We start from the raw sequence: 14,302 nt of genomic DNA on the forward strand, positions 1-14,302 counted from the left end.
AAAGATTGTATATCCATTAAGAAAATTAAGACAATTGGGGAATGACAAGTTATTATTGGACTCCTGTCTAAAATATATAAATAATAAATTATGTAGAAATTTTTAAGTTTTCAGTTATAAATAATTTTTTTTAATAAAAAAAGTGCATTTATTATAAAATTGTAGTAGAATTGGGAAATTATTATTATTATTTTTTGTTTGGGCTTTGTATAGTATGAGAGTTTAATGTGGAATACTAATAAAGCTGGACCAGAAAGCCATAAATTCGACGGCCCAACAGTTAAAATGACACCATCCACGTGGCATACCCTTAAACAAAAAAAAATAATAATAATAATAATTTCTGACACAGACCAAAACTAAATAGTAATAGCTCGTTATCCGGAAAATCGATATGCCCCCTAGTAGGAGGAAAAAACTGATCGTGTCAAGGTTTAGTTTACACGATAAAACCATGTCGTTTTATCTCCTTCCTTTGCTTCTCAGTTGAATCCCGGATTTTATAATATAATTTCCGTGGAAGAACTAAAAACCTCAAATTTTGATTTTTAAAATTTTATAAATTCCTGGATACTCAAAGTTGAGATTTTTGACGATTTTTCGCAATGATCGAACTGGAATCGTAGCGGGAAGGGAAGCGGAAGAGAAGCTCGGAAAATCTCGGTGACAGACAGCGTAAATTTTTTGGTAGAGGTGAAAAACGATGTCGTCTCCGGACATTGCGGGAATACTGGAGAACTCCAAGGAGCTCGATCGATTGAGGAAAGAGCAAGAGGAAGTTCTTAACGAGATCAACAAGATGCACAAGAAGCTTCAAACCAGTAACTTTCTTTTTCTGCTGTTCCTTTCAAAACAAAAAAAAAAAAAAAAATTATCTTTTTTTTTTTTTTTTTTAAAGAAAATTTTTAGTTTTCTGCTTTTGTTTTGTTAATCTGTGACTTGGGTTGTTGTGCTTACTGCTGGATTAGTAAATGGTTTGACTTTGCATAAGAATTGCACTGCAGTTTTGTTTTTTGTTTTTGCTATTGAATTTTTTTTATTTTTTTTTTATTTTTAGAATTTGATTAAATTTGAGATATTTGTGATGTTTAATACTTTTTTCTTAAAAAATTTTGGAGTTGTTTCTTCATTATTGTAAATGTGATTGAAATTTGAAGGCATAGTTATATGTTTAAGGAGATTGAGGCAGTGTAGTCCATACTTGTTCATCCTCTGAAAAATCCCATATAGAAATAATTGAGATTAGGATTACTCACCAAGTTAAGGAGCATTCCCAAATCATAAATGTATATTCTTTAAGTAAGAATACAATTTTCTCTATCAGATTCCTTTATCTTTCTTAACTAAATTGTTATTATATATAAACGTTTGCTATCCTTCTGTGATATTTTAAGTTAGAAAGGAAGGTCAAGATAATTCAATACCAGAAAATCATATTATTGATTTTAGTGAATTCCAGAACTATAAGTTTGCAGAGGCCGCTTTATAAAGATATCTTTCTAGTACCAAGATTATCTATCTATTCACTTATGGTATCGAGTATCAATGTTGGAGAAGTTTTGCTGAGTACTTTTCATATAATATTACTTTGTTAGTGGAGAAATCCATGACATAGTATCCCATTTTAGCTTGAATTTTATGTTTTTTTATTTTTTATTGAATATTTAATGGAAAGTAATGAGCAGGAGTGTCACTTCTCTGGAAATGTTTGTAGAATGAAAAGTTATACCATGGTTAAAATTATTTAGAAACTTTTTCCAAAGCAAGAATTGGTGTGAACAAAAATTAGTATGTAGATTACATTTAGATCTTCTCAGTAAAGCTTATAAGAAGAAATTAGGTAGTTCTATTAATGCGATTTTCAAATAAGGAAAAGCCATATAATTACTGGACTATGTTACTACATAATTGGAAAAGCAGTTAAGATTGGTTAAAAGGCCTTTCTTTGGTCCCAAATTGTTATTTTCTTCAGATCTCAGTAAATGATCAATCCATCTTCGGAAATTTTTATAACTTAATCTAATAATTGTGGTAGTGATAACACTGATGGTGTTAAAAATTAGCTATGTTCATTTAATACGTAAGCAAATCCAATTCTATATTTTTTCTTATGATATTAACCAGCAATACCATGAGCCCCACTAGAGTTCTCGGCGTAAGTTACCATTTCTTTAAATATTATCCAACATGACCATTGCCATCTAATAACAGTTTGTCCACCTTGTCAGTAGACCTATTGGGAGTTTAAATGGTATTATCACCATCTGAGGGTTAAAATTTTAGCCAAATCTACCAGCTCTGCTGTCATTTCGAGTCACATAATTTTATCACCACCAATCCATTTCTTTCTTTATGATAGGTACCATCTGCCATGGACCATGTTGTTTTTGCCAATCAACCATATCACTTCCATTGGCTTTTCATTGTGTGACAAATACAAAATTCCTGTAATCTTTCATTCTTATAGTCCAGTTTTGTTTAACCTGATGGGTTTTCATGTATTTTATATTGTTGCTGATCTCTTGTTACCTTCCGATGCAGCTCCAGAGGTGGTTGAGAAGCCTGGGGATAATTCATTGTCAAAACTCAAGAATTTGTATGCTGTTGCTAAAGAACTTTCTGAAACTGAAGTAAAGTGCGTTCTTGTATCTTTCATGAAGTTAACTTCCTATTCTCAATGATATTGTTTTCCTTTGTGGTTGTGGAGGTCATGTTTTTTCAGATTTATGTTTTAGAGTTGGGTCCTCGTGGTAACTTTCTTTTAATGTTTAACTGCAAATTTCTTTCTAGGTTGGATTTTCACCCTGTATAATTGATAGTTTATTTGGTTGCAGTGTTTCCAGTGTCTTATCAAGTCAAATTGATTCTCTGCTGCCTTCTGGACCTCCAGGGCAGCCACGAAGAAGAATAGGTATGTGCTAGTGCTAAAGATCTTGGTTAGTTGCTTTCTTATCGTCACATGGGAATGAAAAATTCTTACAAATTTGTATTCCAGGATCCATAAAAAAGTTTGCTTTTCATTCTAAAGTACATTCTTCTTGTTGTTACTTTGATTCAATGACAATTGTTTTTTTTTTCATTTTTTTTATTAAGGTAATGCCATAGTTTGTTCCTTTAGCTGATGTTTATGCTTGTTATAGAAGGTAATGATCAGAAAAGGAAGAGAATGAAGAGTGATTCAGATATTTCACGACTTTCCCCTTCCATGCGAAGTCAACTAGAGCTTTGTGCTAGCCTGAAAGGGGAACAGGTATACTTGTAGTTGAATAATGATCTGTCATAGGTGATTGCTTTTAGAATATTATTTATTATCTTTTGAATTTTTTTATTATTGTTGTATATTATCGCTGTTAGGTAGCAGCTAAGGTCAATCCAGAAGATGTTGATAAGGACGAGTGGTTTGTTGTAAAAGTGATGCATTTCGATAAGGAAACAAAAGAGTAAGTTTCAGCAGATACAATGTTATGCATAGGACTTAGTTTGCAAAATGTTGGAATATGCATTAGAGTTTTCATTTGATATATTTTTATCATTGTGCTATTTGCTTATTGCTAGCTTTAAAAATGTAGCTCTTTGCTTAAATCTCAATCCATGAGTTATTACTTTTCTTAGTTCTATTCTAGAGACTCTACTTCGTCTCCTATGTTAACGATTTCCCTCTTTGTGCAGATTTGAAGTACTAGATGAGGAACCAGGAGATGATGAAGACAGTACTGGTCAACGGTAAATCTCATTTATTGTCTCCATTTCATATAAATTCTTATTTCCTTTTTCCTGAGTTTTCTTGTATTCCTATCCATGCACCCTAGTATATGGTAGATTATGTCTTAATGGTATATGAGATTGGCGAAGAGATATCGGACATTTGCTAATTTACAATCATAATTGACTAATATGTGTATGTATTTTATTTCTATCTTAATCATCAGCTATAGCTGCATTTCATATAATTTCTTCTTTCTGCCATTTTCTGCTTCCAGAAAGTACAAGGTTCCTATGTCGGCTATTATTCCATTCCCCAAAAGAAATGACCCTTCTAGTGCCCCAGATTTGCTTCCTGGAAGACATGTTTTGGCAGTCTATCCAGGCACAACTGCACTGTACAAGGCAACTGTTGTCAATGGTCATCGCAAGGTGACAATTCCGTCCGCTTTTTTTCCAGTTGATACTTCCAATATGTTTGATGAATAAGATGTGGAACTAACTACTTGTTGTATCTGTACATGTGGAATACTCTCAACCACACCATTGTGACATTTACAGAGGAAAGGAGATGAGTAAGTGATAACCAAAAAAAAAAAGTGATATCCATCTGTTGGTTTGGCATGGAAACTATAGGATTTTCTACTTGAAGTCCATGCTGTTACCATCCTAACATTCATGCTTTTCTTGTGCAGCTTTTTGCTCGAATTCGATGACGATGAGGAAGATGGATCCTTGCCTCAAAGGACAGTGCCATTCCATAAGGTGGTTCCCCTGCCCGAAGGACACCGTCAGTGAATCTTCTTGTTTATAGATTGTGTATAAATTTTTATACATATATAAGAGGGTGTGCTGTATTTTGGACCTGTATTTTGGACCAGACCTTTCTCAATTCTCATGCCCTCGGTAATATTTATTCCTAAATCTGTCGAAAATGCTTGTTTAACTTTGTGTCTTATATAGCAACACTTTTTAATTTTTCTTGCTTCCATTTTTTTTTTCCCCCCCCCTCTTTTTTAAGATTTTCTTGCTTCCCCAATTTCATTTATATAGCTTGCCCTTTGCTTCAATTGCTTAAAAATAATAATAATAAATAAAATAAAGTTTGAATTGCGTCTCTAGGAGAATGTTATATAATTCAAAACCGCCAAGAGTAACTACGTGTTTATATTTTCAAAAAAAAAAATATATATATATATATATATTTATAAATAATGAGCTTCACGTTTCTTGTTAATTAAGGAACAACCACGCCATTTTCCTTGATCGTCACAGCGAGTCAGAATAGTGTAACGGTGTCCGCCGCCGTCGTTGTCGTTGGAGCCACGTTTTCTTCTCCGACAAAGCTCATTTCCGAACCGTCGCCATCACTCTCGTCCTCTCTCTCTCCTCCCCCTCAGCTTTCTCTCTCTAGCACCAAAACCCTAGCGACGCCCCTTTTCTCCTCCTCCTTCACCAATGCGTCTACTGTATTCCGTCGCTCTCTTCTATCCGCCACCGTCGGCTCCATTTCCCTCCGGAGATCATTCACCGTTCGAGCGGCGAGGGGAAAGTTCGGGCGGAAGAAGCCCCACGTCAACATCCGCACCATAGGCCACGTGGATCACGGCAAGATCACGCTCACCGCCGCCCTTACCATGTACTTGGCTTCAATAGGAAACAGCTCGCCGAAAAAGTACGACGAAATCGACGCCGCTCCAGAGGAACGAGCCCGCGGCATCACCATCAACACTGCCTGCGTCGAGTACGAGACAGAGAGCCGCCACTATTCCCACGTGGACTGTCCAGGTCACGCCGATTACGTCAAGAACATGATCACCGGCGCCGCACAAATGGACGGTGCGATTCTGGTGGTTTCCGGTGCCGACGGACCCATGCCGCAGACCAAAGAGCATATCTTGTTGGCCAAGCAAGTCGGGGTGCCCAATATGGTGGTGTTCTTGAACAAACTGGACCAAAATTGAAGACAAGGAGCTCCTCCAGTTGGTTGAATTGGAGGTTCGCGAGCTTCTTTCTTCTCATGAATTTCCCGGAGATGAAGTTCCGTTCATCTCCGGCTCTGCATTGTTGGGTCTGGAAGCTTTAACCGCCAACCCGAAGCTCAAAAGGGTTGAGAATCAGTGGGTAGATAAGATTTACGAATTGATGGATGCTGTTGATAATTACATTCCAATTCCTGAGAGACAGATTAATCTGCCTTTCCTTTTAGCCATTGATGATGTGTTTACGAACACCGGTCGTGGAACAGTGGCAAGTGGGCTGGTGGAAAGAGGCACGGTTAAAATTGGGGAAACTGTTGAGATAGTGGGTCTTAGACAGACTAAGAATGCAACAGTTACAGGGGTTGAAATGTTTAAGAAGACACTTGATAAGGCCATTGCAGGTGACAAAGTGGGGCTTTTGCTTAGGGGAATTCAGAAAACTGATATTCAGAAAGGGATGGTTATTGCTAAGCCTGACACCATTATGCCACGGATTAAGTTTGAGGCTGCTGTGTATGTGCTGAAGAAGGAAGAGGGTGGCAGACATTCGCCTTTCTTCGCCGGCTACCAACCGCAGTTTTACAAACTTAATCTGCTGATGTTTGTGGGAAAGTTTCACATATCATGAATGATAGAGATGAGGAGTCTAAGATGGTAATGCCTGGAGAGAACGTTAAAATGGTTGTGGAGCTTATAATGCCGGTAGCTTGTGAGAAAGGAATGAGATTTGCTATTAGGGAAGGTGGGAAGACAATCGGGGCGGGTCTCATTCAGTCCATTATCGAATGAATAAAGCTTTTCGGTTATTTGAATCACCTTGGTTTCTCTCAATGTGCTAGTGTTAGGGTTATTCATAGAGAATTTATGGTGTTTTTTTGTTTATAATTTTTGGTTTTTTGCTCGTGTCTAGTAATGGTATCGTTTTGAATATTAACAAAAGGGCACCAATTCCATCTTTGCCTTACACTTTTGTTGGACGGACTTGGATTTAAATGTTTTACTTCATGATAGCAGTTATAGAATATATTTCTTTATATTGCATTTAATTATTATTATTATTTTTTGTTATATTTGCACGTGATCTATATTTATGACTTCTTTTTATATCATTCAGAAGGCATAATCTGCTGAAATTTCTTAGCAGAAGCAATAAAATCGGAATTCCAGAGCTTAAATACAAGCAAAGATTTCATCAAATATAACACAGGCCACCCATAATTGAATTTTCAAGAACCCTTTCACGTGCGTGCTCGCACATGTTAATCCCGAGGAAATAGTTTTCAGAGTGTTGTGGTTTTTCATCATGATAATAGTGGTGGTTTTCCAAGACCCAACTTCTGTTTCTTCTCAAAGCTATAGATCAATGAGAGCTTCACGCATGAACATAATTTGCTTTTGTTATAGGTTTTGTTATTTTGAAACTCTTCAGCTCTTTATTATTTGCCATCAAGACTGAAGCGTCTCATCCTTGGTAGCAGAGAGGAATGCATGTTGTGTCGTTCATTCTATTGGAGCCTTGCGATGAGAATTGAGTTGGACTATCGAAAACTTTAAGCGAAGCAGACAGGGATTACTTCTCAATTGTACTCTATGAAATAAAACAAAACTTATCCCTTGGTCATCAAGATCTAAATTTGTTAGTTTATGCACTTGCCTAATACTTTCTCCATGATAAAATAAAAGCATGGAGTTGATGTTTGTAGTTTGGATTGAATGATATGGAGTGTAATTATACAAGTTGTGATGCTAAGACTAACAGGAAGCTCAGGCCTTCAGGTTGTCTTCTGACAAAGATGAATTAATTGTCATGGTGTTATAGACAGACAAAACGAAAAAGGAAGAGTAGTTATGGCAATGTTATGTAATGGAGATGATGATGGGACTGTCGGTTGTTATGTTGACTTGCCTCATGGATGAATTGAATGACATGAGGGCCTAGGATGTGGACAGATGATCTCAAGATTTTGTGGATGTAGAGTACCTTTGCATATGGCTTGGAATAACTGAATGCCATCATAGAAACTAAGCTCTTCCGGGTAATGAATCCCCAATATAGTCTTCTGGATTTTGTTTTCCATTTTCTTTTCTTCCATCTTTTTTCTTTTCTTTCGTCTTGTTGTCAAATCAAGCCATCTTATAGGAACAACCAATCTGATGATGATGCATTGGTGAGAGTGTATGTTGCAGTTCAAATTACTTATTGGTTGATCAATGATGTTGCTCTTTTATACTTGTGATCAGATTGAAGGAAAACAACAGACACGTTAGAAGCTACTGTGTGGCTCACACAAGTGGTGCTTTGGTACGTTGCCATTGATATCATGCTTCGTGGATAGCTCCGACTGCTACAAGTGAGAAAGTACGGCTTGACTTATAATTAGCTTAATTAGGTGATATAGTAATCAAATTGGTGAGACATAAGATTGTAGCTAGAAACCCTGTCACATTTTATAATGAGATATAGCACAGAGAAGAGAGAGACTTATAGACCTCTCAATCTGTCTCAAACTCTAGCATTGATGAAAACTGAAAAAAGCAAGAATAACCATGCCTAAGAAAAAGCCTTCATCCAATTTTAAGGGGGCCATTGATATCGTTGAGCTTTATGGATTGGTCCAGGTGTTGCACTGAGGAATTATGATGTAGCTTGTAATTAGCTTAGTTTGGTGATATAGAAATTAAATTGGTGAAACTGATTCACATTAAGCCAGAGAGGAGAGAGAGAGTCATAAGATCTTATGAAGCTTCTTCCAATCGGTCTCAGACTCGATTCATGTAAACTGAAAAGCAAAGAAGCCAATCTTTCCAAATAAGGAACCCAAATGAAAATTTAAATCTTTGAAAATGCAATGTAACCAAACACAGATTTTGTTTTTGATATGGTGCAGAGAGATTCATAAATCTAATGCTAATGTTCCAACACAACATCCTCCAGTACTACTCAGTGTTTCTCATCCTGGGCCCTGTTTCCACAGCTAAATCTTACAAACTCTTAACGCCTATGGCATGCTTGAGTAATTGGAGTTGGTGGATCAGTTAAGGCACCATTAAGTATATGGTTAGCGACCCATTGACTAGCGGCCTGTGAATAGTGTACGCCATCCCAGCTAATATAACTTGAAGGGTTACTACAAGAAGGACCATACACTTCACTTCCATTGATGATTAATTTCGTCCCACACCAAACATGGGTATAATTCACATGATAACCACAGCACACCTTTAGTGGCTCGGCAAATCCTACAACATGAATTTTTAGTACTAAAATTAGACTGCAATCATGCTTTACGATGAAAGACCGGTTTAGAAATGAGCAGAACCAAAAAGTACCATTTCTTAGAAATGAACAATTTTTCGTTGTATAGACTATAATGATATGATTGATGAACGTGGTATTGAAGTGATTATTACCTTCCTTTTTAGCATTGCTGATTAGTCCATACTTAGCTGCGTAGACATCTACATATGTGATTGCAGCCTTAGGGAGCTCTGCCCTTAGTTTGATAATTCTTTCCTTAAGCTGCCTGTTGAACTCTACAGCCATTTCATTCTGAGCCTTAATACAACCATATTGATCAACCAAACCAGGTTCTGGATTGAGAATGTAGAATCTTTGAACTGGCAAGCAACCAAATGGGCCTGTGTTATGAATCCAAAATGTCCTCCCTCCTTCGTTATATAGATGCTGAATTTTAAAAAGACCAATCAGATATCGAAACTGTACGTACGTCTAATGTTGATGCCGAGCAACTTCTATACTGAGACTTCTACTACTTACTTGGACTGCTGAGGCTAACTGGTTGATGATGTCCGGCAATGCTGCACGGAGTTGGTCGAAACTCAATTTGCGAAAACCAACAGAGAGATCATTCTGTCCAATATCAAATGTATAAAGAGCCTTGGAAAACTCCTCCGGCCTTGGTAGATTGATTCTGTCAGAGGGCTTCTTGGCTGTAAAAAAAAAAAAAAAAAAAAAAATGGCTTAGCATTATTATCTCAAAATGGATAAAGATTGAAGCAATTTTTGTACTGGGAAATCTATAGAATAATGACCTTCTTGATAGAGATCGTTTGTCCTTGCTTTGAATTGATCGAACTGTGAAATCTGCATATCAAGGTAAAATGGGCTTATGCCATACTCATATATGGTTTCGTTCGGCTTTCTAATGGTTGATCCACCAGTCGCAAAGTTAGCACCATGTCTGTAATTTGCTCCTAACGAGTTCAAGTAAGCACTCAAATATGGCAGTTTTAAGTGCTCAGCTGCATAATCAAAGCACTCAATATTGTATTATGCAAAACTATAGAAGAGAAAACCCAAAAATAAAAAATAAAAAAATAAAAAGATAAAGCTGGGATTTTGATTTTGATTTTTTTTTTATTTTTTATTTTTACCTATAAAGTCTATGATAAGACGGCCGTCGGAGTCCCTTCCTGCTGGCTTATGGAAGAATGCCTCACCATAGGGTGCTTGAATAGGTAGAAATGCTGCCGATATACCTCCGGTGTCGGAATTCGAGTCACCGAAGTTGTAGATTGCGGGAAAAGAACAATCCGGTGAGCTTGATTGAGCACTTCCCACACTCAACAAACATAAAACTAAGAACCCAGTAAGGAAAGCTCTCCAAGACTCCATTTTTGCTGTTTCACAAGTATAGCTCATACCAGAGGCTAATCGCTCAACTCTCACTTAAAGATACCCAGAAGAAAAGTTATCATCTTTTGTATGTATATATATATGGGGACCGGGGACAAGGGAAATCCTTAGTCATAAGATTCATGTGGGTTGCTCGCTCTCATATTGTTTACGGCATTATTTTTCCTCTTTTAGCTGTTACACTTGCTTTCTACGCCTCTGTTCCTTTCTATCCCCACCACACTGTGGCAACTGGTTGTAATCCACCACTTTTTTTTTGTTTTTTAATGGTACTTTTTAGATCGCATGCTACAAGCAGAAAGTCTTTTTTGCTGCTTAAAATCTTGCCAACAAAGGTACTTTTCAATTGGATCTTATTTTTGGTATCTTAGAGCATGTCTAAGGACATTGCATTGTGCATTGCAATGTTAAAATATAGCATAAACATATTTTTTATACTCTTAAATGACCATCACAAAAAATATCAATTGTATTTTCTTATGTTAAATTAGACATAAAAAATGTAATTAATATTTTTTAAAAATAGATTCCACTGCATTAATATTTGTGATGTCTATATCATTAAATAATATTATTTTTAATTTTTTTAAATGTTAAAATTTTATAAAAGTGTGATGCAATCCAATATTTTTGTTTTCACAATTTTTTCCCATACTATTTTTTCGATACATATTATAGAAAAAGGTAATATCAAATTTTAATATTGATGTAAGTATTGAAAAATATATGCAAATGTCAAAATTTAAAAATCACAGTGACAATATAGAATTTGGCTCTCAATCGGATTTTTGTTTGTTTATTGTGGTGGGGAATGGAGAATGAGGTAAAAGCTTCAAAAGCTAACCAACCAAAAAAGGACAATGGAATTAATAAGGACCGGACCAGAGAACCATTCCACGGCCAGGCATATGTCAATGACCAAGAAGTGTTGAACACCAGCTGATTGTAATCGTGTGGCTGTGAGAGTACTTTGAAAGAGAGTCGGTGATGTGACTTTGACATATGATTTGGTAATTTTTGAACAAATTATTATTTGGTAAATGTTTGGAAGCATGGAAATATGATGTCGGTTTATGCAAGTGGACAAAACAAGGATGGGCAGGATTTTGTTTGTGCTTTTTTTTTTTTTTTTTTGGGTAAATGGATTTTGTTTGTGCTTGCGCTATCAGCGGAGAGTGGGATAGAATATAATAATATATTGGATAAAATCATTAATTCATTCATATCCAAACCTATATCTTCATCTTCTATTCAAAGAAAAATGAGTATCTTTTCACCAAGGGAAAAAACAAAAAAAAAAAAAAAAAAAAAAAAAAAAAAACCTATCTTGATCTGATTCACATTGGAGATTTGAGGCCCAAAGCACAAGAATATCAACTCAGGGTCCATTATGCAGAGATCGAACTTTGTTCTCCAAATGGGACTCAATCAGATTCCAGCCCCAAGCTCTAGGTAGCCCAATTCAGTGAACTTGTACAGAGAATTGGGTGCTCGACAAGACCATTGATGAATAAAGGGTTTGCAAGAATTATAGTGTCTCAACCAAAATTCAGCATTGTCATCAACTCATTTTAGCATTTTTATTGAACAAATTCCACTATTTGTAACAAATTACCAATTCCTTTATCTGTTTTTACTTTTTCCTTCTTGTTTGGTTTCTACTTGCTAGGAAACAGAGGAAGACCCTCTTGGAGATATTAGCTAAATTTTTCATTATTAACTTTGATAAACAAATATATGGTACAACAATTTCAATGTAGTTCAACTTGAGATTGAAGGGGAAGCCTATGACATGCTTGTGAGAGTGGAAGCTTTGTGTCTGAGAATGAACCATTGATGATATAATCGGCAATCCAATGATTTGCAGCCTCTGTATAATGTACTCCATCCCAGCTAATATAGTTGGAAGGATCTTTACATGAACCAGCATGAATCTTTGTACCATTTATTATTGCATCATTCCCACACCATACATGGTTGTTATTTTCATGATACCCACAGCATATCTCTGCCTTGTCCAAAAATCCTGCAAATTTTGAATCAAACAGTTGATAATTATACAAGATAATCACATAAATATTCACAGAATTAAGAGAGTGATATTGTTCAATTTGATTTCAATTTCTATACCTTCCTTCTGTGCATCGGTTATGAGTTTATACTTAGCAGCAAACATGTCGATGTATGTAAAAGCAGCAAGTGGGAGTTTTTTCCTGAGTTCCATCACTTTCTTCTTCAGTTGCTTATTGAACTCTATAGCCATGTCATTTTGAAACTTGACACAACCATGGCGGTCAAGATAGCCAGGCAGTGGATCATGGATGCCACGTAGGGTCACTGCAAGGCAACCAATTGGACCGGTATTATGTATCCAAAAAGCCCTTGCTCCTTCATTATACAAATTCTACATATACACCATTATTAAAGACTATTACAATATGGTTTAATTAGTTTAATCAAATTTGGTATTATATATTTAATTGTGTCATTTGTAATCAATTAAGTGACACTTACACTGATGCCATCGGCCAACTTGTTGATAATGTCAGGGATTTCTTTTACAAACTGGTCGTTTGTCATTGTCCTGAAACCTGCTGCAAGATCATTTTGGCCAGTATCAAATGTGAACAGAGACTTGGTGAAGTCATCAGGTCTTGGCAAGCCTCTTCTCTCTGACTTTCTCTTGGCTTTACAATCAAACAAACAAAATCATTCAAACAAACATCTATTATATCTATATATTATATAATCTCTATATGTATATGTATTATATTATATTACTATTGAATAAGATGACCACCTTGTTTGTAGAGCCTGGTGGAGCGCTCCTTGAAATTCCTAAACTGCACAACTTGGATTTCAGTAGGAAATGGAGGGACACCATTTAGAAACATGGATTCATTAAGCCTCCTGATTGTTGATCCTCCTATTGCAAAATTAGCACCGTGACGGAAATTCGTTCCCAATGAATCCAAATAAGGACTTAAAAGCGGCAAACCAAAATGTTCAGCTGAAACATCAACAAATAAGTCATTAAATCACCGTCTATTTCATTTCAAAAGCTATAGCTGATAGAAAATGAATCCAACAATGTATATCAAACATATTTTTCAATACAAACAACTGCGAATCAATTATATCAATTAGGAGACATCTTAGTTTTCTAACATATATAAAATATATATATATGCAGCATACAGACATACCCATGAAATCGATTATGAGACGGCCATCACTGCCTCTTCCAGCTGGCCTGTGGAAGAAAGTCTCACCCTTCGGATCATTTGCAGGCCAAAAAGCAGCTGAGCTACCACCAGTATCTGAATTTGAGTCTCCAAAATTATAGATTGCAGGAAAGTTACAAGACAATCTATGTGTTCCTCCATTAACACTCATAACCAATATTGAAACTAAAATGCTTATAACAAAACTAATATTTCTTATATGCTTGTCCATTTTCTCACTGCTCCACCAGAAGATATGTTTCCTCAACCTAGCTCAAGAGCTCAAGAGAGCTTCTTTATATAGGGAAATGATCCACTTCTTTCCAAGGGAAAGTTAGTATTAAATGGGATTACAAATAAAACCAATAAAAATCACATGCTACCTTTCTTGATTTGCTTTTTTTGGCCTTCTTTTGATTTGTTTATCCTTTTTATGAGTTTGATAGTGTATCTAAGTCTAGCTGTATACTTTTATCATTTTAGGGTATTCTTAATATTTATTACAGAAAAATGGGTGTGGTTGCGTAGCATTTTCTTTTCAAGCAAACTCCAGATCTTGAATTGGAATCTTTTTGCAAATTAAATAATTAATGTGCAAATTAACGTTAAACTTCTGTGATTATGTGCTCTCTATTCAATATGCACTAATAATTGGGAACACCAAGATATAATTCATTGATAATCACCACCCTTTTTTTTTCAACTATTGATTTTGAGATGTCTACCAACTCTTGATC

General features: G+C 35.9%; 3 protein-coding genes and 1 pseudogene across 4 annotated transcripts; 2 read left to right on the forward strand and 2 right to left on the reverse strand.

Annotated features, from left to right (window-relative positions):
• Nucleotides 1–379: 379 nt before the first annotated feature.
• On the forward strand, nucleotides 380–4,691 carry LOC107415227 (SAGA-associated factor 29 homolog A). Of its 2 annotated transcripts, none has more exons than XM_048471583.2 (9): nucleotides 380–821; nucleotides 2,542–2,635; nucleotides 2,835–2,911; nucleotides 3,144–3,250; nucleotides 3,355–3,440; nucleotides 3,670–3,723; nucleotides 3,981–4,134; nucleotides 4,264–4,277; nucleotides 4,398–4,691. In XM_048471583.2, exons 1-9 carry the CDS (start codon nucleotides 704–706, stop codon nucleotides 4,498–4,500), a joined length of 807 nt encoding a protein of 268 aa, XP_048327540.1. In that variant the 5' UTR covers nucleotides 380–703; the 3' UTR covers nucleotides 4,501–4,691. The 2 variants fall into 2 exon arrangements, with proteins under 2 accessions (XP_048327540.1, XP_048327539.1); XM_048471582.2 differs by having other exon boundaries at nucleotides 382–821; nucleotides 3,141–3,250.
• LOC107415222 (elongation factor Tu, chloroplastic-like) lies at nucleotides 4,600–6,736 on the forward strand (annotated as a pseudogene).
• Nucleotides 6,737–8,486: 1,750 nt separating this feature from the next.
• Nucleotides 8,487–10,557, reverse strand: LOC107415228 (GDSL esterase/lipase At5g14450). The gene is made up of 5 exons (XM_016023520.4): nucleotides 10,080–10,557; nucleotides 9,738–9,947; nucleotides 9,463–9,635; nucleotides 9,096–9,369; nucleotides 8,487–8,924 (listed from the first exon to the last, which is right to left on the reverse strand). Exons 1-5 carry the CDS (start codon nucleotides 10,345–10,347, stop codon nucleotides 8,677–8,679), a joined length of 1,173 nt encoding a protein of 390 aa, XP_015879006.3. The 5' UTR covers nucleotides 10,348–10,557; the 3' UTR covers nucleotides 8,487–8,676.
• A 1,099-nt stretch (nucleotides 10,558–11,656) lies between these two features.
• Nucleotides 11,657–14,087, reverse strand: LOC107415221 (GDSL esterase/lipase At5g14450). The gene is made up of 5 exons (XM_048471581.2): nucleotides 13,548–14,087; nucleotides 13,142–13,351; nucleotides 12,856–13,028; nucleotides 12,472–12,745; nucleotides 11,657–12,367 (listed from the first exon to the last, which is right to left on the reverse strand). The coding sequence occupies exons 1-5, from the start codon at nucleotides 13,795–13,797 to the stop codon at nucleotides 12,093–12,095; spliced, it is 1,182 nt and encodes a 393-aa protein (XP_048327538.2). The 5' UTR covers nucleotides 13,798–14,087; the 3' UTR covers nucleotides 11,657–12,092.
• Nucleotides 14,088–14,302: the final 215 nt, after the last annotated feature.

The sequence above is a fragment of the Ziziphus jujuba genome, chromosome 4 (assembly GCF_031755915.1).
Source record: "Ziziphus jujuba cultivar Dongzao chromosome 4, ASM3175591v1".
Taxonomy (NCBI): Eukaryota; Viridiplantae; Streptophyta; class Magnoliopsida; order Rosales; family Rhamnaceae; genus Ziziphus; species Ziziphus jujuba.

Excerpts from the sequence above, each read along its gene's own strand:
- LOC107415227 (XM_048471582.2), top strand. The coding sequence starts at position 704 with ATGTCGTCTCCGGACATTGCGGGAATACTGGAGAACTCCAAGGAGCTC. Across the intron at positions 3,441-3,669 it reads TTCGATAAGGAAACAAAAGA|ATTTGAAGTACTAGATGAGG; the intron begins GTAAGTTTCAGC and ends CTCTTTGTGCAG. Across the intron at positions 3,724-3,980 it reads GAAGACAGTACTGGTCAACG|AAAGTACAAGGTTCCTATGT; the intron begins GTAAATCTCATT and ends TTCTGCTTCCAG.
- LOC107415228 (XM_016023520.4), bottom strand. The coding sequence starts at position 10,347 with ATGAGCTATACTTGTGAAACAGCAAAAATGGAGTCTTGGAGAGCTTTC. Across the intron at positions 9,948-10,079 it reads TCTTATCATAGACTTTATAG|CTGAGCACTTAAAACTGCCA; the intron begins GTAAAAATAAAA and ends TTGATTATGCAG. Across the intron at positions 9,636-9,737 it reads AAACGATCTCTATCAAGAAG|CCAAGAAGCCCTCTGACAGA; the intron begins GTCATTATTCTA and ends TTTTTTTTACAG.
- LOC107415221 (XM_048471581.2), bottom strand. The coding sequence starts at position 13,797 with ATGGACAAGCATATAAGAAATATTAGTTTTGTTATAAGCATTTTAGTT. Across the intron at positions 13,352-13,547 it reads TCTCATAATCGATTTCATGG|CTGAACATTTTGGTTTGCCG; the intron begins GTATGTCTGTAT and ends TTGATGTTTCAG. Across the intron at positions 12,368-12,471 it reads AACCGATGCACAGAAGGAAG|GATTTTTGGACAAGGCAGAG; the intron begins GTATAGAAATTG and ends CAAAATTTGCAG.